At 42.1% G+C, this 24,809-nt stretch overlaps 1 protein-coding gene and 1 long non-coding RNA gene across 6 annotated transcripts in view; one reads left to right on the top strand and one right to left on the bottom strand.

The window, feature by feature from the left end:
- Positions 1-23,012, bottom strand: part of LOC147238767 (uncharacterized) — a 71,336-nt gene extending 48,324 nt beyond the window's left edge. Inside the window, exon 1 of the long non-coding RNA XR_015111869.1 lies at positions 22,917-23,012. This is a non-coding gene — a long non-coding RNA (uncharacterized LOC147238767). The remainder of the gene's footprint in view (positions 1-22,916) is intronic.
- Positions 1-24,809, top strand: part of arap2 (ArfGAP with RhoGAP domain, ankyrin repeat and PH domain 2) — a 127,192-nt gene that overhangs the window by 75,422 nt on the left and 26,961 nt on the right. For all 5 annotated transcript variants that reach the window (XM_086197873.1, XM_086197869.1, XM_086197870.1 and 2 more), the window contains 5 exons: positions 2,958-3,083; positions 10,182-10,326; positions 15,915-16,017; positions 16,566-16,764; positions 24,600-24,663. In XM_086197873.1, coding sequence (XP_086053999.1) covers positions 2,958-3,083; positions 10,182-10,326; positions 15,915-16,017; positions 16,566-16,764; positions 24,600-24,663 — 637 coding nt within the window. The remainder of the gene's footprint in view (positions 1-2,957; positions 3,084-10,181; positions 10,327-15,914; positions 16,018-16,565; positions 16,765-24,599; positions 24,664-24,809) is intronic.

Genomic DNA, 24,809 nt, shown 5'->3' with positions numbered 1-24,809 from the left:
GTGACAAGCGCACATTCCACCATGTTGTGTGTCTTGTTTATGTACATCTTGCCGGTTGAGATCAAATGGTAAATGGACTCAATTTTATATCGCGCTTTTCTACCTTAGCGGCACTCAAAGCGCTTTACAGTGTCATCTCATTCACCCGTTCACACACACACTCACACACTGATGGTGGAGGCTGCCATGCAAGGCGCCAACCAACTCATCAGGAGCAATTATGGGTTCAGTATCTTGCTCAAGGACACTTTGACATGGTCATAGGGGTCGGGGATCGAACCAGCGACCCTTTGGTTGCTAGAAGGCCACTCTACCCCTGAGGAAAAGAGACGCAACTCCTAAGACGTCTCATTCACATCAAACCAAAGATGCACTGGCACGCTGATGGTGGCAGTGCCTTGCTCAACGGCGAGCTTGAAAAAACAAACAAACAAACAATAAAACAAGGATCTGTTGCCAACCTTGGCTTCTGCAGTGGCACAGACAAGGAGCTAATTCATGGAAAGAGCTGGAAGTTGGGGATACACCGACATTGGCGATTTTGTTGTTCGGAGGGCTTGGTGACGCCGCTAACTGGTGCGTCGTTTCCTGATTGGCTGAAGACGGAACTACCTCGTTATTTTTTAAAAGTACACTCAGGGATTTTGATGGGTTCCTTTGAGGTTTCAGGAATCAAACAACTTTCAAAAATCAGCAGCTTTGTCTGCAACAGTCTTTGATTTGAACTGGCCTCCGTAGCCCTGATTTAGTTTTTTGGAAGTTCACCTTAGTCTGACTGATACAAGAGACACCTGAGGAAAAGTCAACATCAGGTAGTTTTAAGACTCAAACTAACACTTATATAATCTGAAAGATTGTCTTATGTACATATGAAAACAACTCCTAAGTAATTATGCACTGGAACAGTGATAATAAGCTGTCTTATTAAATTAACTGATTGTTTCTCTCAGTGGAACGACATGATACGTGGCCTTGTGATGAAGCATCGGTGGTGTCAAGAAAGTCTGGAAATGTGGCTTCAATTAAAACGGGGGTTTCAATTAAATTTATTTTACCTTGCTTGATGAGGGAGCTGGAGTTAGAAGACGATAACATCTCTTAGATATTGCTAAAGCTCCGGGAGAAAATAGAACCCCAGAATTGAAGCTAATTGAATTTGAAAATGATAAGGTTGAACGTGGGGAGCCAGAGAGAAAAGATGAGTCGAGGGAGTTTGGAAGAAAAAGGGGAAAAGGCTTCTAATTTACATGGACAAAGAGGATTTTCAACACATGCAGGACATGGACTTTTGTGCCTTAATATGCTCAAAGAACTTTTTATCTTTGACTTTGCAAGCTAATCATTGTGTGACAGTCAGACCTAAAACTAAAAAATAGCAGTTTGTTTACACTTTTTGATGCCGCAAGTGGAAAACCAGATAAGCCAGCATTGTTTCGTGTAGGGAAATTGTTTCCCGGCGGAGGTCACGTGGAATGCAGGTTGAGTCGGCAGCTGATGGGGCTTCAGTATTGCGCTAAGGGACACTTCAGCAATGTGGAAGCTGGAAGGACATCCTATCTTGTAAGGGATTTTACGAGGTGAAGAAGATCATGATAGAAAGGCAGAATTGTATCCGGGATTAGCATTATCTTAATCTGGAAACAGTTCTACATTCCAAATCCAAGCTATTTAAGTAAAAATACAGGATTTAAGTCATGATTGACATGTGATGGAAGTCACGAGATAACATCTCGATAATATGCTGCAGTAATACAGGCTTAATGCTTTGTCCCGTCGGGTGAATAAGGGCACTGAATACTTGATGTAAAGCTGGTTACAGATTAAGATTCTTAAAAATGATGAGCGGTGCGTAGGATCTGGAATGCGGTTTTGTCCCTGCATGATCCCAAATGTTTCCAACAATGTTTAAACCAAGACAAAGCTGTGATTTAGTCAAGGCAACTGTTTTGTTCCAATGAATATTATTATTTTTGAAGCAATTTCAATCACGATTTCAATTGAAACGATTATTCATAGGTACTTCAGGTTATATTTTGACCAGGAGTGGAAACGCGCTGTAAACACAAAACCATTTCACTTTACCATTTCAGTTGTTATGTCAAAATTGTGAACGAAAATTAGCACCTTACGTCCAGATGATTAGCATCAACATTAGCATTCATTTCTAGCCATGTTTCTGTCCATTATTTAATTTAAATTCATGTTTGTTTTCTCCCCCTTAAATCATGTCAAATATCTGATTCTTGGCCTACAAAGGGCTAAAAGTCATTTGGGGCATTGCCGTACAATAACTTACTTGTTTAAAAAAAAAAGGCTGTCTAAAATAATGATTCGTTCGACTGCATTTAATTTATAAAGGAAAGTTATCTCAGGGTTCTTTTCATATCAAGCAGGCACTTTACAAACTTACAGAGACTCAACAATTCCACTGTGAGCAAACATTTGGTGACAAGGAAAATCTCCTTTAGAAATAAACCTTGAGAACCAGACTGAGGAAGGGCGGCCATCTGCCTCGAGCAGCTGTTCAAATGAGATGGCCTTGAATCAAAGCGGTATGTTTGAGGCCATAAATCCAAAGCTATGAGTGGAAAGTCACTTTAAAGACAAACATAAGAACAATCCCTGCATGAGAACAATGCTGCGTTCCTTTAATTCATAAACAGTGATACCTTTAGTTTGATCACAAAAGACTGAATCATTACCGTACTATTACAACTTTCCAATATAAAAAATATAACTTAGGCCATCAAGAATGCTGTTTTGAAGGTATATAGTTCTGCAATTTAACATAATTTAATTCACTAAAGGTCAAGAACAATGATAATGAAATTGCAAATGGGTGGAAATGAGGTGGTTATAGAGAAAGCTCAGTGAACCAGTAGAATGATGCGCCACTATCATAAAATTCACGTGGGAAAACTTTCCCCTTGCTCAGCGACTGTCTTTACCCCTCACAGATTTCCCCCTTCTAGAGCCGTGGTCGGAGAACACCTCCCCATCTGACGCCTCACTCTTCATGGATGGCTTCCTCTATATCTCCGCCGGACATGCCAAGACGATGCTGGACCGCCGCGGAAGAGACGGTGAGTGTACATGCCATTTTGCAAACACCCGACAAGCCCCATCAATCCATTTCCAAGCAATTTAAACTGCATGTTTGTCAGAGGTCTGCTTCAGTTAAGCACTGATCGATCAATCAGTGTCAGCCTGTCAGCTGTCAAACTGCCAATCGTTTAATCCCTCCTCCAAACACTCCAGCCAAAACGATCAATGGATCTGTCTTTCAAATGCATCGGCCCTCTGGGGAATTTTTGTCAGAGGGAAGTATGTTACCAGCAGTGATGCTCAACGGAAGCGCCGGGAAAATTAGAAGCGGTAGAAGAAAATTAAAATTATTTTGGTACATCTACCTGAGTAATGCCACCTCCAAAACTCGTCTTTTGTCTTTCAAAGCAATAAAACTTTTATCCATACTCAATTTCACAAGCAAACTCCTCAGCTGCTGCTGCTGCACCTCCTTGCTCCGGAGTGGTCCCACCTCTCCAAACAGCTGGAGTGTTGGTGGGGCCCATGGGTAATTAGGAGAAGGAGCTGGCTTTGGATTCTACCCCCAGGGAAGAGGGTTACTGGGAAGGTGGACGAGTTGGATGGGGGATAGGGGAGAAATGGGAGAAAGATTGCAAGAGGGTGGGGGGTGACAGCTTGCAACTACCTGACACTTGAATCAGCCGTGCTTCCTACATCATTACCTCATACATCGCTCTCATTGGTGCTTGTACATGCAGGCTAAAGAAAAGGGCTGAGGTTTGGGAAATCGCCCCTTTAGAGGAGCTGCCAGGGACCGTCTTCACGCCTCAGCGCCGGTGACAGTTGTGGGCCAGAGGCATTGTGTTTCCACGTGTTCGTCCATCCATACATCCGTCCCACCCATTCCAGTAAATGCGATATCTCAGGACTGCCTAGAGGGAATCGTCAAATTTGGCACAGCTGTCCTCTGAGACTCATGGAGGAACTGAAAAGATTTTGCTGGTCAAAGGTCATGGCATGGTCACGATGGCCTCATATGAATGAGATATCTCACCCAATCTTGTTAAAGCTGTATCTCCAGAATTCCTGACGGGAGTTTCCTCAATGAAACACTGAAAAGATTTTGGGAGTCAAAGGGCAAGGTCCTTATCACCTCATATAAATGCGATATTTCTCTCATTCTTGTCAACATATCATTGGAACGCCATGAGGGAACAGACTTGGTAGCACTAGAAACAGGCAGTGTATAAACGGGGAGAGAAAAAAGAGCTGAGAAGTAGAAAGAACAAGACAAAAACAAAGGAGATTTCCTACCATTGCAGTGGCTTGCCTCGTTGAACCTTTTGTAAGGTTTTCTAGTTCACGTTAGTTACGGTTGTGTATTTTAAACCACCAGACCATTCTAAAGCTGTCTCAACACGGATAAGTGTTCATAATATTTCGACCGATGAATACCTTGTTATTTCATCTATTATGCAAAGCTGTACAACTTTGGCACATGTGCTTTAATGGCGCTTTAACTGCAGCTGCAGCTCTTGAAAAATTCAGAGGGGTTGGGTTGAAAACTCAATGCATTCCAACTTCTTCAATCACGAGGAAGCGCTGTCAGGACTTAAGGAGGGGGATGAGGTATTTTTGAATGTACTCCAGGATGCCTTTCGCTCCCAGGCTAATGGTTTGATGGTCTATAGATACACCAGAGCTCTTAATAATTCATAGGCTGTGCTCAGGGCTTAATAAAAGCACTGTGCCACAGCGTCCTAAACTTCTTTTTTCCATGTCTGTAGACAACTCCAATAGGCTTTTGTGTTCCCACTGATGGGAACTGCATTCGGGATACGACATAAATTAATTTGGCAAGCAATTTTGGTAATGGCCTTGACAGAGGTGGCACAGGGGAGCCTCACGCCGGTCCACCGTGATGAAACAAAACACTGTGCTGCTTAGCATTTAGCACCAGTGTGTTCATTCATAATGCCGTAGGGTATACAGATTAGAAAAACAATCTTCCTTGTTGCTTTGTTTGTGCTAAAATCACGCTTGAACTGGTTTATTCTCCTGCAACTTTATTTCCTGTTCGCTGTTCTGCGGGCTGTCCTCCATATCCGCTTTCCACAGTTGATTAAATGAAGCCCCGACACAGAGTGAAGAGTGTGCTTTGTGTGCATTTCTGTGTGGTACCCTTGACGGGAAAAAGAGGCAGTTACTGTCCGAAATGGTGAGTGGCAGCGGGGAAGTGGCAGCCCTGGCTGCCGATTAGTTTGGTCCTTTTCTCATCAGCAGCCTGCAACAGTAACTCATGACCACCACAGAGAGAAGAGGCAGAGAATTATGTATTGAATTTGAACAATTCAATTACTTGCAGCTGCAAAGCCATACTCGATAATAAAGCCTGTAAAATTGCTAATGTTTGGATTTTTTTTTTTTTTTACACAGGCAGTTTTACAGTATTCCATCTTAATCTAGCTTGCCTTTTCCAGTTTCATAGAATAGTGTCTCTTCTTGCCTAAATGTAGTTCTGCAGCCAGAAATACATGACAGATAGTGTTTTTTTTTCTTTATCTATGTCATATCTGTCCATCCGTCCCTGTAATGAAGCACGCTGTAAGTCTGGAACAGGCAGATCGTTCAAATGCCTTCTCGACTTCTATTTCCAGCCCCCCTCCCTGACAGGCTGTCCAGTGGACGTCTTCATCACTGATATTTAGTCTGATGGCAAGATAGGCAGGAGATTGGCAAAGATATGGGAGCACGAGGGAGGAAAAGAGGGTGATTCAGCGGATTTTTAGATGTGAGGTTAGAGGAGACTTTGGGTAAATTAGTACATTTAGTGAAAAGTATAACTACATTCAGTGGATGAACAATTAGAAGGTTTAAACTGACATATTGATGACTTAATCAGTCTAATCATCCTCCTCATCTTGCATACTTAAGCATTTATCGAACTTCACAAATTGCTCAAGTGAGAGAAGAGAGAAATGCAGTGGGAGCAATCTCGCTGTACGAGCTAATTGGCCCCATTTTAGCTGGTGGCTTCCGCTAGCGTTGTCTCTGGTGGCTGGTTGCGGACTCCTGCGGCGAACAGCTGGGCCACGGGGCCATTGCTGCGTGTGGGGAACAGCTGGCAATGGACGCAGCTGCTTGATTGTAAATCAGGCACTATTGTTCCCCCTATTGTCCCACTGTAGAAGCTAGTGGTATCCCACGCGCTACGCAAATGCTAAAGCACCAACAGAGAGATGGAGAGGGATTCTTTTGAATGGGTTTTTGATAAAAGCCTGTTTTCTGCTGGGATAGCTTAAAAGGGATCCAAAGGAATTCACTGACATAGGAAGTAAGTTGTGCCACAGATTCCAGTGTAGCTGAATAATAGTCACAATCTCTTTCGGCTTTTTGCAGATATTTCCTGCCTGGGCTTCAACTTTCAGGCCTTCTTGCAAAATATGAAACGTGTGCAAGTGTGCGCCTCTGTTTTCTACATTATCATCTGTATTCATTTGTACTTCAAACTCAAAGGAGATCACATCTGTCAGAAATTTGTGGTCTTTCTACACTTATTGGCATTTTAATCTATATTCTCCCTTTAACTTTTTTTTTTTGGGGGGGGGGTTTCCTGCACTTGTTAAGCCTCATTTAGAGAAGCGTTTTATCATTAGAATAGTTAGAAACTAATACATCAGGCATTTAACCCATTTATTGCTACTTGATATCTCAAACCAATGCCACAGTGTGGTGCAGAAGTCAGTTGTACACCCCAGAAATACATTAGCATTACCGTTAGTTTTAGCATTAGTCTCAAAATCTTTCGATATTCTGAAAGTCTAGGTATGAAAAGAAAATATATTTTAATGTTTTGTTGTTCATCATAAATTACAAAGTGTTGTGAAATGTTGAGCGTTGCATGTTACATCTAACACCGAAAACAGAAGGAGCGTGAAGCTTAGTAGCCTACCGATAGCTTTGTATTTCTAGCATTTGCACTTCTGCTATTAAAATCATGTAAGTGGTGTTTATATGTGAAGATTATCTTACAAAGAAAAAAAAAACAAGCGTATGTCTATGTAATGTTTGTTAACCACAGATTTAATAAATCAATAAGCCAATGTAAATAATCTATTGGCCTTTCATTGAGGGAAACGATAGCAACGCTAACGTTTGGGTCAGCTGATAAATGCAAATCTTACCTGCGGTCGAGAGTTTGCTTCTCTTTTGTTTTAAAGTTTTTCTCCCCACAATGCTTTCATCAGATCATCGTTAAATGATTGTTACATTCAAACTTCCTCTCAAATGTGAAGCGAATAAGTGGAAGCACGGCTAATGTTGTGTCTTTGTTAGCGTAATAGCGAGTATCGCTGCTCCAAAATACATAATAATTATAAACCATGTGGAAAACTTATTTCAATACAGCTGCTCTGTTCGTTTCATGTATAAATTTCACAAAGACCGACTTGTCGTTTAAGCCACGTGTGTCAAATTTACCGTCGACATCAGCAGTTCCGTCTCAGCCCGATTTGCGCCACGACGCACAGATTGGAAATTATAGCTCGAGACAACACCCATTCATACTTAGCGTTGCACCCATTCATCCATAGCGTCAACCCCTGAAAAGCATTTGCATCAAACGGGAAACATTATTAAGCAAAATGTCCCAATACTGACATGACAGCTGTCTTGCAGCGCATGATAGCAGTTGGGAAGTCAAGTGTACCTCTTAAGATGATGATTGGGTGCAGATATTACAAATGGCTGTTCGGTTATTACTCGATTAGAGGAAAGACAGGAGGGAAGGAGGCACATTTACAGCAAAACAAGCACTTAGCTATCCTGCTGGTGGGAAATGATGGGCATGGCATTTTCTGCCAAACCTTTGCAATCCGGGAACACATTTGCACGGCGGTGAGATGCGTTAAAATCTTTCCCTGTCGCCAAGACAACAGTGCGTCCTGTCAGATAGATTGGACTGGTAATGACTTTAAATACCAGAATTTGTCTCCACACACACTTTGTCTCTTTCTCTCTGACACACACACACACACAAATGTATAAACCACGTTTCCAGGTAGAGATGATGATTCTTCAGCTGCTGGAATAATTTTTTTTTGAAGGGTCAGAAGTACAAAATGTTTTAAATGCCACACGGAGATATTTAGTCATGCTGCAGGTTTAAAGCTCTGCAGAATCGCGTCCAACTTGTTTATTTTGACACAGAAAAGGAAAAAAAAAAGACAAAGTCAGGACGAGCCATGCAAAGAAAGAGAGGGAGAGGGAGAGAGAGAGGCAGTGCAAGGGTGAATAGCTTTCCTGTGCTCCTTTTTTCTTTTAAAAAGCCAGTTGTAGACACTTCCTTTTCTTTATTGGAACTATATCTGTTCCTTCAGAAACATCACACACAGTTGGCAGAGGAATGCACAATTAGCATATTCATGAGATGAATACAGTGGAAACTTTGGAGTCGCAAGTGACAGTTGGGGGGGGGGATTGTGTGTGTGTGTGTGTGTGTGTGTGTGTGTGTTTGTTGCGGAACAAAAAAAGCAGATGGCACAGTGACTTTGAAAAATCCAAAATTAGGTATGTTTTCATGAACTTCATGCTCATTGGCTATGTAAATCGCACAGTCAGACAGTCATGAAAGGCGTGTTTTCCAGCTTTTCCACTGAGAGCATGTTTGTTGATTGAAATCTGTTCGCTACTCTGCGTCTCAGCTCTCATTTCTGTGAGCGTCTTTTCTCGCCCTCACAAACTCAGTATGATGTCCTCCTAACAAGGATGAAAACCCGAGGATGGTCTTTGAAGCCATTCTAGTTCAGGTGTGATCCTCTTCAGATTTACTTTAGGTAAAAAAAAAAAAAAACAACATAGAAGAAGAACCATGAGCCAGAGAGGGCATGTGACACGGCGGCATCTGTACACATCCATCCAAGTGGGAACGTGTGAAGGAAACTTGTGTGTTATCTCCACGTTTTTAAACGATTCTTTAGCAGCGCTGTCTTAGCTTGTTGAGAGTCATTAGCTGTGTTTAATAGAGTTGGAGTGATGCTAATTGTTCACGAACAAATCACTACATTGCAGGCTCTAATTAATCTCTCTTTCTGACTCCACATCAATACACCATTTTGTTGAAGTTTATCAGTAAGAAAGTACTTCTAACAGCATATTTGGGAGTAGTACTTAAATACGGGTTATGCAGATTCCATCAAATACAACTGAAGTGTGAAATTAATTGGCAATTACATGTTTTGGCTTACCAATCTGATTTGTAGTTTCAGCTATTAGCTAATATTAGCTTAGCAAACTTGAGATAAATTTTGCTTTGTGTCTGACTTTGCTGTGCCAATTTGACTACTTGTGCAATGGTTAGCTACGTAGCATGTAGCATGTGCGATGTCAAATACAGGTTATGTCTGTGTAACAATTAGCTTTTGGTATTAGCTAATACTTAGATATTAGTTCACAAATTTACTCGTTAAATTGCACAATCCATCAAAGTAACACGCTAGCAATTACAGGCATGTGATATACTTCATATTTTAAATTGTATAGTGATATTTCTTCTTATATTTTGTGGTAACGATAGAGGTGTTGATACGACGGGAAAAGCCTGACACCATAAACTCAATTCCAATCCAGTTAGCTAAGAAATGCACCAAAAAATTATTCACAAATCAAAATTCTTGTGAAAATACAAACATGAATAAAGACAATTAAAACAACATAACAGTGAGATATTATTAGATGACAATGTCCTTGGGCTTGTATCTAACTTTCCCTTCCATTTGCAGTCTGTATGTTAAGCTAACGGCTGCTATATGAAGCATAGCATTTTAGCCTTGCGATAACTAATAAATTCTTAACTCGCCTTGTCAAAAGAAAGTACATTTTCAATTCCAGGCTAATGTTAACAGGCTGTATTTAAAAAAAAAAAAATGGTCATGTGGTGTACCACCATCCAAAACAGAAACTTTTAGATTTTGTGGAAGACGTGTTAAACAAAGACAATTTAATTAAACTTGTTTTTTTTACAGTGTTTGCTACAGAGTTTTCTTTGAATACTGTTTGTTTTCATTGTACGAATGAAGGAAATAAAAGATACAAAAAATATGCCTCTATGTCAAGTTTTACTAAGCATGAGTATCTAACTCTCCCCCCCCCCCCAGATATTGCACGTCGTTGGTGCACACTGGAGGGCGGCTTCTTGAGCTACTACGAGAGCGAGCGAAGCGCGTCGTCCATCGGCAGGGTGAACGTCACCGAAGTGGTCAGCCTGGCGATAAACAACACGGAGACCATGACTGTTGCAGGGTATGAACACACACAACTGCACATGTGCAACATTTTCCCATCAGTTTCACACCGACGTTACCATTACACGTGTACTCAACAGCATGACAAAGCAAAATATGTGCTGACTCATATGATTATATATATATATATATATATATATATATATATATACACACACACATATATACACACAGACACACACACCGTGTACAGCAGACATTTAACTGATTTATTTGACTACAGTACAATTTACTGCGCATGCAAATCATAATCGACACGCCTTCAAACTCAATTATGCGCAAAAACCACACACGTTTTCACACTTGAACTCAACTTTTGTGTTGCTGCTCATCCTCATCATGTGTCTCGTCAGCATAATCTTAACATTATTCAATTTAACATGACCTATCATGGCTTTACGAGGGCTATATTTCCTGTTTACTTTGGCAGAGATGCAGGCGCCGCTTTAACTGCCCCCCCTGCCTTCGTTCACTTTACTGAGCCTCCACCCCTCCCCCCATCAGATTATGATTCAAATAAAAAGTTGCTCCGACAACAAACTTTTAATTATTTCTCCAGGAAGTGAAACACAAAGAGGAGAGAAATATCTGGATTTGTTCACCCTCTCGTCAACCCCACTGGGTGGCACTGTATGTGTGTGTGTGTGTGTGTGTGTGCGTGTGTGCATCATCCCAAGCGAGCAGTGTACTAATGGTTTATGATTAAAGTGTAAGTCGGGTCCTTAATGACACTAGCAGATGCTATGAAAGGGGAACAGTGCTTTTATTTGTTATTTATAAAGCTATTAGAAACACATCTGGAGTTGGACACAAACTCATGACAGTGATAATCTGTGTGTGTGTGTGTGTGTGTGTTAGCGTGTGTGTGTGTGTGTGTTAGCGTGTGTGTGTGTGTTAGCGTGCGCGTGTGTGCATGCGTGCGTACAAACTCTCTAAAAGTCACATGTGCCATTTCCAGCTAGTTACAGGTCACGGCGTCACCCCCGGAAAGGCTATTATTTCTCTTCCCTTAATACTCCGCCATCATAATGTGGCCATATGCTTCACTACATTAAGCTTAGCCTCACTCCTTCTCACTTAAGCAACTTTCACAGTTCCCAGCATGCCAAGAGAGCAGGGACGTCTCACCTCTTCGCTGTCTGCCGGTCATGAATATTAACGTATGCAGATGACACACTCCCAGCAGCAGCCTATCGGTGCGCTACAGGAGGCCGTAGGTGTCGTTTCCATTAAACACAGCACTTTTTTGGGGGAGTGGGGTGGGCGGGGTGGGTAATTTCACCGTAGCAGAGGACATCCAGAATTGTAAAACCCCGGCACATCGGTAAAGTTGTATGAATATTACACTTCTAAGGAACTGATGCAAAAGGGGAGGATGTTGGCTGGAGATAAAGTTGAGGTCTTCTTCTTCTTCTTTTTTTTCACCCCAGTCTGTTCCAACAAAAGTAATTCAAGTCACTTGTGACCTTCAGACTCGGCTAAAAAATCCTTGGTAACCAACCTTTCTGCTCCCCTCGCTGTTCTTTTTTAGCTGCTTTTTGCACCATTTCACTCTCTTTGTCACTCTCTTTCTCGTTGCCTTTCTCACAGACACCAACAAAAAAAAAAAAAAGAGTTTTACAAGGGCTTACTTCGCTAGCAAGATGCGTTATATATAAATGTATGTGTATTTATATGAGGGTTGGAGAATTAAGGCTTTCTCAGGGCAAAGAAAAAATACGAATAAAAGGCAGATATAGATAACTATATATGCTTCTACAGCAGATTCCTCCACATGAAAACACTTTTAATCTCTGCTAAAGTTGAACCACCAACAAGAACTACTTTTTCTCTAAAAACAAAATGCAAATATGTGTGTGAACTTTTGTACTGTATGTATGAAGTGAAAATCAAATTTAAATATAGTCCTAAAAAAAAACAACCTCATCTGGCACAGTAAATCCCTGCTTGTGATTCAGTTCGTCGCTAATCTGTTGACGTGTTTCAAAAGTATATTCCAATCATTTTAATTAAAAGTGAGTTGTTGTGGTTCTACATGACTAATAAAGTTGTGAAAAATGAGGTGTGTTGACTTAATGTGGAGGTAATGTGCACAGCTAGTTTTGATATGATATGATATGACTCAAAAAGGTCTGGATGGATTTTTAATAAGTTATCAGGAAGCTAACGGTATTTTTATGTTTTGTTTTATGGGTTAAGATGTGTCAGTAAATGTCATATTTCTGAATTTTCTTTTCAACGGTGATTGCTAACAAGTGGCTGGTTGCCGTGAAGAGTAAACATATTCAACACAGCTCAAAAAGCACAAAGCTAGTTGTGGAAACATTCAAATCGTAGCACGTTAGCTTCGTGCTGCTAATGGTTGCGTTTAAGCTAAAAAAAAAAAAAAAAAAGGTTCAAAAAGTTAAAACTTTTCTATGCCATTGATCTTATTTTCTACGACAAGCCAAAGTAAAACTACTGCTGGCTTTTGTTGAGGTAAACCAAGGTGATACATAAAAACAAAACTAGCTTCGCCACTCGATTGTGCCATCCTGAAACGAGGAACAGAAAGTAGGTTTTATTGTACTTTACTTGTTTTAAAGTATTTTGGATGTCCTTAGGAAGTGTGTTTACTTTTGTTTATTGTAATTTAGGGAAATTTTGTACACACCTGCCAAAATTAACCAGGGTGTCTAAACAGGGGCCTCAAGAGGAACGTCTATTATTGTGCACTGTCCTTGTAACTTCACTTCGTTGATTCTTCTTCACCTTTTCCTGCCAAACGAAGGATTTCTAGGTTGTTGTTTTACACGACGATTAACAAGTCAAATGACAGAAAGTCAGTCAAATACAAGCGCTGTCTCTGTTACCAGGCACCCAGCAAGTGTGTGCAATCATTCCTCCCGCGCTTGAAAACATAATAGAAGAGAGAGAAAGTATGTAAGGCTGGACGACAATGTCTATTGATGAGGAGGAGGAGAGAATCTATAGCAAGGGTGGCTGTATGTCTGTCTCTTATCTCACGCTTCTCTGTGCATCATTTTTCCATCACCTCTCTGTCCCGCTCTCTTATTTTTCCGTGACGCATCCCATCCCCCTGTCTTTTCTCATGCTTTACGATACCGTTCGGCCAAAAAACGCCGCTGTATCCCCCTGCTACTTCCACCCTCGCTCTCCCTCTGGGACCCCCTCTAACAAGCACCTGCACACCTGCCGCGGAGGATGAGGAGGGGGTAGGGTCGCGCTGGGTCACGCAAACAACCGTGTCTCGCCTGTTCCCCTGACGCACGTGAGAGGAGAGCGACTCAGCGCTGCCGTGACCCCCCGTGACACACCACCTTAAACACCCATCGCTGGAGCATTTAGAGCCTCCCTCGCTGTAGCGCGCCGATGGAAAGGGAACTACCGCTTGGCAGTTAACCATTAAGATAGTGATACTCTGACCTCTGTACCTTAGCAGCGAGAGAGCGAGGGAGAGAGAAGCAGGGTGGAAGCTCACAAGACAGAATGAGGAAGACCAACAAAGATTAATAGCCGCCTTTTTGCTTGCGACAGCTCTGGGTTTCGTGTGTGTGTGTGCGTGTGTGTGTGTGTGTGTGCGTGTGTGTGCGTGTGCGTGTGTGTTTGAATGAAAGATCCCAGCGTTTTCCTAAATGCACCAGCGACAGTGCACTGCTGCAGAAATGCTGCTCTGACCAGCTTAGGGCCTTGAGTGGAATATCGTTATATTACCTCCACCAGGGAGGTCATGTTTTTGATGGCGTTTGCTCATATTTGTGCAGGATTACGCACAAAACAAAAAGGCTGATTAGTGCCAAACTTGGCAAAGGGGTATAGCATGGGCCACAGAAGAATCCGTTCCATTTTGGGTCAGATTAGTCAGAGCGCCACCCGGTGTCAATGGGAAACTAATGTTTTTGTTTTGTTTTTTCTTCATATTTTGTTCCACTCCTCCCAGCCAGTGAACCAGATCTCTCTCTTTGGTTGGTGATGGTTGACTGCTTGTGACTAACAGTAAAATTCTATTGAAACAAATTTTGTAACCATTTCTGAACATAAACGGTGGGACTATGTAGGACAGTGAATGTGTCATCTTCGCCGCTAGTTAGCGAGCTAATTGGCTACCTAGCCAGCTAGCTTTGAAGTTGTATCCCTTTAGAAATGGACTTGCCAAGGCCCAAGGAACCAGTGTTACTTGCAGGGGCATGAAAGACAAATACATTTACCAGGCAGATCAGCGTCAACCTGAGTTGCCTTATGGGAAATGTTGGATGTCTGAGCTCGTCCCTTACATGGGCCAATCATCTGAATAGATCTTGGTCTGTCAGTTTATATTTTGACATTCTTTCTTAATCTGACTCATGTTGGCCTCTCAGTTTTAATGAAGTTGCGCCCCTTCGAAAGTGATACCGATACTCTTTACTGTGAGTACTGATGTAATACTGTTCAATTCAAAAGTACATTTTGCTTTTGTCGACCTGTCCAGGGTGAACCCCGCCTCTCACCCCAAAGCCGCTGGGATAGGCTTCAGCCCCCCGCGACCCTGAACAGGATAAGCGGGAGAAAATGGATGGATGGATTTTGCTTTTGTTTTGAAAATTGACACAAACATTGGTGCTAGTGACGAACGTAAAATTTTGTTGTGACTGAGGGGAAAACGTTACTATTTCTGAAGAACATGAGACTTTTCGGGGCTTGTAATGTGTAATGTTAGCCAGCAAGTTAGCAGGCTAATTAGCTCGCTTTAATTTAGTTTTATCCAGTAACAAATAATTCCTCTTTACTGTGTTATTCGATTCAACACTGTTCAATTCAGTTTGGACATATGTGAGAACTTATTAAACGGTGTTACCATGGCGAAGCAGCCATATTGAGTTTTTCCAAACATAGAACGCAAAGTTGTCACATCTGGACACCACATGTTCAGATCTTTTTCCTATGTTTCATGAGAGTCCCAGCTCAAAGCTGAATTGAAGTCATAGTCATAGCACCGCCTACTGGTTAGAGAAGGTAAACCTTTTTAATATCGTGAGAAACTGCTTCTTTCTTTTTTTTAAACAGTTTTTTTACATGGCCTTTGTACCACTTCAGTCATAGCATAACGTTAGCTTTGTACGTTAGCAATTGTAAAGATTGCATTTAAAAGAATCGTACACATGGTGTCAAGATTATCTTACAAAACATACAGGGCCTCATAGACAGACTGATCCTTGGGGTTTCCATTCAAATCTGTTTCGGTACAGCGAGGGGGTCCCATCCAGTGGTTTATTCTGAATGGGGTGGACCAGCTCTCTGTCAACATTAATTAATCTGTGCTTTAAAATTTGCTGACTTGACCCCTGAGCTGCAGGGATAAAATTGGATGAGGAAAGTGAAAGAGCAGCACTTAATTAAAAACAAAAACAAAAACAAAAAACAAACAGCAATGCCATCATACTTGCATCTTCCATATTTAAGAGGATACATTCGTGATGACATGCCATTTTTGACGAAGATATGCTGTTTTTTCTTATTCTGTGTGCAAATGTGCATATTTTGCTTGTTTCCTGTGAAGACATTTTTTTTTTTCAAACCAGTCCTACTGAGCTGCGTGTCTCCTAGCAGGGCTGTGTTTACCGTCGAGTTGTACCTGCACACCGAGCGAGTCCTGATTGTCGGCGCTGAGACACAGGAAACGCAGCATGACTGGATCCAGGCGCTAACAAAGGTGACACACTTTGCAAACAAAAAAAAACATTCTTTCTTTTCTTTTTTCTTTTTTTTAATTCTCTCTGAAGGAAAAAAAAAAACTTGAAATTACAAAGCCTGAATTTGCGTGAATATGCCCAGCAGCTGCAGCAGATCCATTCACCACTGTTTGTTACCTTCCACCAGAGACACTGTCCTCAGTGAACCTCACGCTGCCTGCCTCCTGTCAATATGACAAGTGGTCTAGCTGCCTCTCCCCTCACATGTTGACAGGATCCCTTTGTAAATGTGCCCACTTTTCCCTTTTTATCTCCGTAAACTCGGTGAACGCAGTCAGAGCTGGTGGGAGGAACAGCTGCGCTCGTCTATATGTCTCTCCGTCTGTATAGTGCTGGCCTTTACACCTTTTTATTTCAGTTTGAATCACAGATCAATGCAGAGCAGAGAGGGAAATATACTTAAATAATTCAGCCACAAACTGAGCAAAGAGATATTTTGTGTGTGTGTGTGTACTTGGAGGTGATGTACCAAAGTTTGCACATTTAAAAAGCTTTCTTTGACTCGCAGTGCTTCGTCCCCGCCAAAGTGGAGGCGCTAGTGCAGAGGGACAGCGAGCTGATTGGCAGACTCCTGTACAAAGAAGGCCACGACCTGTACCACTGGAGGACAGGCTGGTTCATGCTGGAAGGTTCTGTCCTGCACTTCAGCTCCGGAGAAGAGGAGGGAGAGGAGGAAGTCTTGCACCTCAAACAACTACAGGAGCTCAGTAAGATTGTGATCCAGAGGCAAAATTGGCCTTGTTCTTGGTCTCCATATTTCTCAGCGCCCAGCAGTAAAGCTGTCACTTAAAAGGTATAGTATGTGACTTCTGTTTCTCCCTTCTGGAGTTCAGAGTAATCACAATGACACGGGTGCTGACTGGTGCACACGTTAATTTCCCATGCCACAACTGACACTCTGTTACTGTGCAACCGTGCTAATAAGGGCAAAGAAAGGGGGAAATAAGTCAAACGTGTAGCTATTTTCTCAGTATCCTTTTTAAAAGCACTGGTTTGCTAACTGGCTTGCATTACACATTCATAGACCTGGAAAAACCCATTGTCTGCGTTCAGAAATAGTAAAAAAAAAAAAAAAAAGCATTTCTGTATTTAAAACTTTTTTTTTCTATTTGTTGCTAAGTCCATCCTGAATTGAACATCAACGCACGTGTTAAAGAGGCAACATTTTTTAAGGGGCACAACCTCTTTAAAGCTAGTCAGCTAGCTCTGTAAATAGCCTGCTAACATTTCACATTCACAGCCCTCCAGCACATTTCCACAGTTAAACAAAATGTCACTGTTGGTCACGAGCAACAATTTAAATCTCTCTTTTTTTTCTTCTTTTTTTTTTAAACCAAAAATTTAACGCAAAAGCAGCATTTACTTCACATCCACATCAAGTGCTACCGGAAAAAAAAAAAAAATTGTTTTAAAATTTTGCTGTTTCACTGTAAATTGAAAGTCCGTTAATACACACAGTGAAGAGGCATCAATTTTTAAAGGGGTTGACCTCCATTCAAGCAAGCTAACTTGCTTGCTAACTAGCCAGCTAACTAGCTTGCTAACATTTCACTTAGCCACGGAACGTCACCATGGTTTGCATTTTGAAACAGAGGAAATTTTACGGCGAATTACGAGCATCAATTTGCATGTCAGTTTTGACAAACGCTAAATATTCAATGGAAACATACAGCATGACATCATCACACACAGTGAACGGGGATCATATATGAAATCTGGGAGGCCAACATGAGATTAATTCAGAGAATGATAAACAAATAAAATTAAAAGAGCCAGATCTTCAGTTTCCTGTGTTTGACAAGTTAAGAAACTACATTTCCAAAAATGAAAATCATGTCATTGAACCCCGTCTGCCTGGTCATACCTCTTTCAGCCCCCCCCCTCCCCCCCCCCCCCAGCCAGGAACCCTGCTTCCTAACGCCTTTATAACTCCTTTCACATCATCACGGCTGTTTTCTCTGACTCAACTTATTTTTTGTGTTCATACATTCACTACAGCTTTTTCCCAAATTGCCACCAGTAAGGTTGGCAAATACTCCCTTGCCAAACATCTTAAGTGGAGCTTTTAATAGGCAATAAATTAGATCTTTATAACCCCACAGACCAAAATGACCTAATCCGCTTATGGTTAAAGAGTGTAAGTGGTCAACAGCAGTGACTCTCTGATGACTCTGCTAAAATTTCTGGCTTTTTACAATTTGCTGATGTTTATGAAAACCTGGCTCAGCAGCACATTTAGCCACTCGGGGCTCTCATATCAACATAAAAGTTGTGCTATCTTATTTTAACTTTTGAACCGAGGCCATCAGAACAACATCAGTTCGGTCCCACAGCTGGGAAGAACCTCTTTTGCTGCGCTCTACTTTGGGAACTGCAAGGCCTACGGGTACAACCAGAACTACACTGTTCCACCAAACATTTCATGGTCCCAGTCTAGAATTCCCACTTGCCTCTAGACCTTGTCCATCAACCCAACCAATTCTGTTGCATCAAGTCTTGACCCGCATCAAAAACCCTTTCAGACTCTACCCACGTCAGTTTGCCTACCACCACTAAAGGTCGAGGACCAACCCGAAACAAACCAGCATCAACAATTCCCTTGATACCCTGACCCCAGACTAACCAACAGACCTCCTCTACCCTCAGATCCAGTCCCCCTTAAAGCAAGCGTCTGAGGGCCCTCCCCTGCTCCCTCTTTACCAAACCACCGTCTTGTTGTCATGATACATTTTCTTGATGAAAACAGTTGTCGGAATTTGCGAGAACGGGAGGAAATGGAAACATATTATGATCAGGTAATTGTTGACGGGCTTTGTAGACTGTTCAGGTTCCCCCAAGTGTTCAAATATGGCAGTTGCTTGCTTTGTCATTCCACAACTCTGGATTCTTCACTGTCTGTTGTGTAACCACGGTTCAGCGGCGTAAATCTTGCCTACGTCTCCTTGAAACTGGCAACAAGGAGTTATTTTTCTAGCACAGTCAGCAGAGAGAAGCTGCCATTTGGGTGAGGGGTTTGAAGGCTCATGAGTTCACATATTCTTGGCAGATAATAAAGATTTTCGGATATTTCAATTGATTGAGCCTGTGTGATGTGTGAACAAAAAAAGATGAGCGGAAATCAATTGATCTTTTTAATCCATTTACAGCTCGACATGAATCTAATTGTGCAAAGTGCCGCCCTGACTTCTCACCTGGGGCGGGAGGGGGAACAGCACCGGCGCTCATTTTTATTCCCGGCTTTCTCCAACCATATTTGTCACAGCCAGGGAGCAGTTAGTGCCAGGAGGGACTGTGTTTTGTCGGGGGGATGGTAGATTGTGGCGCATTGAAAGGATCCATTTAGGAATCACAGCCTGTGACATGGGATTAACTGTTATTTTCTCTACAGTGACACCACCTCGTGAAAGATGCCCCTGGGTAGCAGCGAGGGATTAAATAAATACACGTTTCAATTAAAATCACTACATGCTTCAAATATGCAGCACATCAAACTGCGTCACTACAAGTGTGATGCCGTCTGTTCTTGGTTATTTGACCTCGGGCTTTCAGATCATTTTCACTTCTCAAGAGGATTTTCTTACAATAAATTGAAGGCTTTTACTCGTTTTTATCCTTGATTGCTTTGTTAGTCATTTGTCCTTTTTATCCCTACTTTTTTTCCCACTGTCCTCATCCTTCAAAATCAATTTTTATCGCTTTTTCAGTATTTCTCTTTCTAACTTTTTTTTCCTTTTTTAAAGAGCTATTGAGTGTGCTGCTCCTTGAGACTAATGATTCAAAACCTCAGGCGGGAAACCCCCACGTCGACTGAGATTCTTCAATTTGAGCTCAGACCACCCAACATTTACTTGTTTAAGTTTGGCCGAAGAATAAGTTCATGTACAGGATGTTGCACGACTGCTGTTCATGTATACTTTAAGAATCTTTTAGGCAAGAACATATGTGTCTTTGGTGTTTGATGTGGCGACTTTAATCTTCCAACGATTCGATGGCATCATGTGAAACTGCTGTGGACTGTGAAAGCTAGCCTTTCATGGCTGCTGGCGAGTGCCAGGGTATGCCATGATATCTCTGCAGCATCTCATATGTAACTACAACAGAGACACAATCCTACTTGATCGTGGCTTTTCTTGGTGGTGGACCGTGAGCAACGACCACCTGGGTTCAGACATTCGACAGGCAGCAAGGCTCAGCAAGCAAGGGAAGTGCTAGGCATGCTAGCTGCAGTTTGCGCAGCCACGTCACCAAAACACCCAGGAGTTCACCGCCGGTTCAGACATGTGTGTTGTGGATAAACGTGAGCCAATGTGTGGTTTGTTTTCAGGGAAACCAAAAGGGGCAAGCGCTCCCTGCTAGCATGCCACATCTTTGCTGTAACTATGACCATCAATAACAGAATAGTTTCTTTTAATTTCATTATGAACTGCCATTTTCGAAGTGGAAAGTTGGAACCAGAGAAAAGATGCATGATTCATATTAAATGTTATCCTCATTCAGAGGGAGGCAGAGCAGACAGACAGAGGGAGAGAGAGAGAGAGAGAGAGAGAGAGCGCTAAGGGGAAGTCATCTCTGAAAAAGCCCTAAAAATGTATATATTCAAAAAAGCATATCACAGAAGTGTGCTACATCTAAAACCGGCTTCCTGCGGGCTCAGTTGTGTGCTTGAGAGAGGATTGATCTCTTTGTGATGCCTCGTGTCAAGATGTCTGACGCGCCAAAAGTAAAATGAGGCGGAAATGACAGATGCAGTTGGATAATCATTAACCTGTCACAGCGCACAAATCAGCCTTCCCACCCAGAACATTCTGAAATGAAAGGTTTTCAAACAAGATAAGCACAATAACTTTGAACTCTTTCACTGCAATTTCCTCAGTGGAGTTCTCTTAAGGCAGAAGATAAATGGTTGGTGGTGGTGGGGTGTTAATCCCATTGCTCTGCTCAATCATCTAAAAAATGATGATAGGCATCAGCATAAGACTGCAGTCCAGCATATTTAGTAGTCCAACTTCACCGGGTCAATACTGAGGTTCCTTTCAAAAGCAAAATTTGATTTTTTTCTTATTTTAAGATTACAGCAAACGCTTGCTCCGTATTCAGCTGGAATTTAGTATCAACAGTGATCCAATATACACAAATATTTCCCGACTGTAATAGTCTGCAGCTGCACTGTAAATACTTCAAGCAAGAGTGGAGTTCTCAAAAGCCCCGAATCTCTTAGGTTTCTAAAATAACTTCAACTTTGTGTCATTTCCCCTCTCTCTCTGACTGTGGCGAGCACAGCAAATCACGTTGGTTGTGCAGGCTCAGTGGGCCTGTGAAAAAAGGAAATCACAGCACAGCGAGCCAGCAGACGACTTTTACTCAGGTAGAGGCTGAGAGAGAGGGAGAGAGAGAGAGAGGTGGAGGAAACAAGAGGAAACAGGACAAGGAGGAGGAGAGACGATGAGGCGAGTGAGGAACGCAAGAAAGGAGAGAAGAAAAATACAATGAGGAGCAGGAGAAGATGAAATGAGATGTGAAAATGGATCGTGTTGTGAAGAAGGGAGTAAAGAAGCAGATGTAAAAGATAAAAGGTAAAATAAAAAGATCAAATACGATGCATTTAATCTTTTTTTGCATCTCCAGTTAAGTCTTCAGACGGCACCCAGGTAGTGCAGTGGTCTATTGCCTGCCAGCACAGGGGTTCCCTGCGCCACCTTGGGCTTGGCTGTGCGTACAGATGAGGGGACGTGTTCTGGTTGCTCTACTAGGCCTTATATGGTTGGTCAGGATGCCTGATTGGAGGTGAACTGGGGGGAAGAGCTTGATGCTCCCCCACACTACATTTCACCGCTGAAAATACGGGAGCATGTAGCAGACTGCAGTGCTACCCAGAGCGGCATTTTATCCTCAAGTTCTAAAAGAACTTTGCTTGTCCGTTCCAGAGACAGGTTTCATGGAGGTGACACTAAATATGGACTTCAACCACCAAAATCTTTACGGTTCATCCTCAAGTCCCAGTGGACATTCGTGACAACTTTGGTGAACTTCCAAGTTGTTTGCTTTTGGCCAACAAAATGTTTTCACTCCATCCATTTGAACCAAAGTTGAAGAAATTCCTTTGAAGGCATTCCTGAGCAATCAGGTTAATGAGAATGTGTTGTATTGACAACTCAAACACATCGGCCTTTGGCTTCCACCGGTGCAACGGGATGAAAAGAGGACGTGGATCACAGTCTGTCAGTATGTAAGAAAGAAGAAGCAACATTTCTGAAACCTTGCAAGAGTTATTTAGAAACCCAGTTCACCTGTCAGAAGCATGGACAGGTTTATTTTTTGGTTGGTTCAATGTCCAATTCAGTGCGGATCTCTCACAAAGGTTTCTTTGTATTTCATATAATGTGACACACAAATACTGCCTGGATCTTTCATCTAAATGGAACTTTCCGTTGATAGTGTATATATATACACCAGTACAAGACAGAGAAGTATGTGTATTGTGATCAATCAGCCATAACGGCGACTTTGTACAAAGCTCGATTTCCTTCTAAAAGGTGCACTTTAAAACATAAATAACATGAGACATTTGAGCAGATCTTCAGGAAATATTTGGCTTTTAGTGCCACGTTAACTGCAAATTCTTAGTAAATCTACCCCTTAATACCCCCACTGCAAATGTGAACCCTAAATCCCAAATTTTCAGAAGTCAAAAGCAAAGAAATCTTTTCCACAAGGTGCCCCGGCGAAACGAGGCCGTAGGCTTATTTTCTTATCACACAAACATATTAAGTAATACAAATTTCCTGCTGCGATGTAAGATGGACAAAAGAAGATTGCTTCATGCTTGTTCAAACAACAATGACAAGTGTTTTGCATTTACCTGATAACAGCGCTAATAAACCTCTCTCAAGTCAGTATCAATCTCTGAAGTTCCCTCTTTTCTTCTCCTTGTTGTTGGAATCAGAATGAAATACTTGGCCTTGAAAATCTGCCAAAAGGAAATAAAAGCAGAGGCAATTTGTTAGCAGAGACGTGTGGGGATTAATTGTTTTAGCTGTTTTAGTTCAACAAAGGAAATGAGTTGATAGACCAAAAAGCTGTAATATTTTTACCAGAATTATTTCACACTCAAGGTTTGTGCCAACATTGATTTCAATTAAATGGAGAGGATACGCAGTTTGTGGTAGTATCAGATAGAGGAAATATAAATAGTTGTTATTTTGTGTTTATTATGGAATTAGCCATTGACAATATACTGCAAAGGAAATAGAAATCCTGTCCACAAACAGCATTTCTGGGACTTCAATCCAAATTCACTTGTTGTGTGTGTTGATGCACAATCCATGGGAAGTTTTTTGGAGGTACTCATTTGATCAGAATACCGTGGTGAAGGCAACTTCAGACCTCCATCCCTCCATTTTAGCCCACTTATCCCGTTAAGGGCTGCACCCTTGGGTGAGAGGCGGGGTTCACCCTGGACGGGTCACCAGTCCATCACAGGGCCAACACATATAGACAGACAACCATTGGCTCTCCCAGCCACGCCTACGGTCAGTTTAGAGTCTGCATTAACCTGGTCCCCTCTTGATGTCTTTGGACGGTGGGAGGAAGCTGGAGTACCAGAGAGAACCCACACAGGAACAGGGAGAACATGCAGACTCCATACAGAAAGACCCTGTGATGGAGCCGGGGCTCGAACCCTGAACCTTCTTGCTGTGAGGCCACAGTGCTGACCACTGCACCACCGTGCCGCCCAAATTCAGACCTACTCCTGTTAAATAGGTTGACTAGGGACCATCAATTCCTGAAGAAGCAAGTGCTTATTTAGGTTATGTCCATGCCTTTTTGGTTTGTTTGTTTCTGTTATGGTATGATCCAGTATTGGAGCACAACTTGACAACAAAAGTGTCTTGTTGCTAGATTTGTCACTACAGTGTCTTGCATCCTCTTTGTACTTTTTCTGTCGTCTTTGATCGCCGCCGTGATCCAAGCAGCTGTTTGAACCCACGGCAGTTTATTTCTATTTCAAAACATCGATTTATACAGATGAAAAGTGAAGAAAGGCTGATTTTCTTGCAGCATGTGAAATACAAACTATTCGGTCGCATTAGGACTGACTTTGTGTAAAGCTTGATCACCATTGACACCGGCGTTTATGCCCCACTTCCCTTACTTTTCAGTGGGAGAATGACGGAAAAAGAATCTAACATTGCCCATTACAACAAGGAGATGCTATGCAGTTGGCATAAGTGCCTTCTTAGCAAGTTTGAACACATCTCAGGCATGAATGTGTGTTGTGCAATGTAATAAGCACCACGATTGACTTGAAATCTTCATGTCTACATAAAAGAAAGCCTTCCTGCTACGGGTAATGAATGCAATGACTGTTCGTGGCTTCTAGGTGCTTGTATTTTTGACAGACATGGAACAAGTGTACATGCCAAAACTAAATGCAACACTTTGTACAAGCAGGCTGCTCTTTGAATGTTCTCCAAGCTGCATTTTCCAACTATTTTCTACCTTTTACCACCCCCCAACGCCCCCCCCCCCCCCCCCCCCCCAGCTGTCACGACTCATACTGAGGGCGAGGACAAGATCCAAGTCCTGCTGATGGTGGAGAGTGGAAGGTACGTCTGCTATTCTCTGAAAAAAAAAAAAAAAAAAGGTGTGCTAATTGGTAATATATTTGTGGTACAGCAACACCATGCATTATTCAGAGCTGTTAGCTTTGATTCTGCCTTGTTAGTCCGAGTGCACTTTGAACGCACCACTG

This window comes from Aulostomus chinensis, chromosome 24 (assembly GCF_037954235.1).
Source record: "Aulostomus chinensis isolate RoL2024-O1b breed Wild chromosome 24, RoL_Achi_v1.0, whole genome shotgun sequence".
Classification (NCBI taxonomy): Eukaryota; Metazoa; Chordata; class Actinopteri; order Syngnathiformes; family Aulostomidae; genus Aulostomus; species Aulostomus chinensis.
The sequence above is the reverse complement of the archived record's forward strand: the minus strand, read 5'-3'. Positions and strand labels throughout refer to the sequence as shown.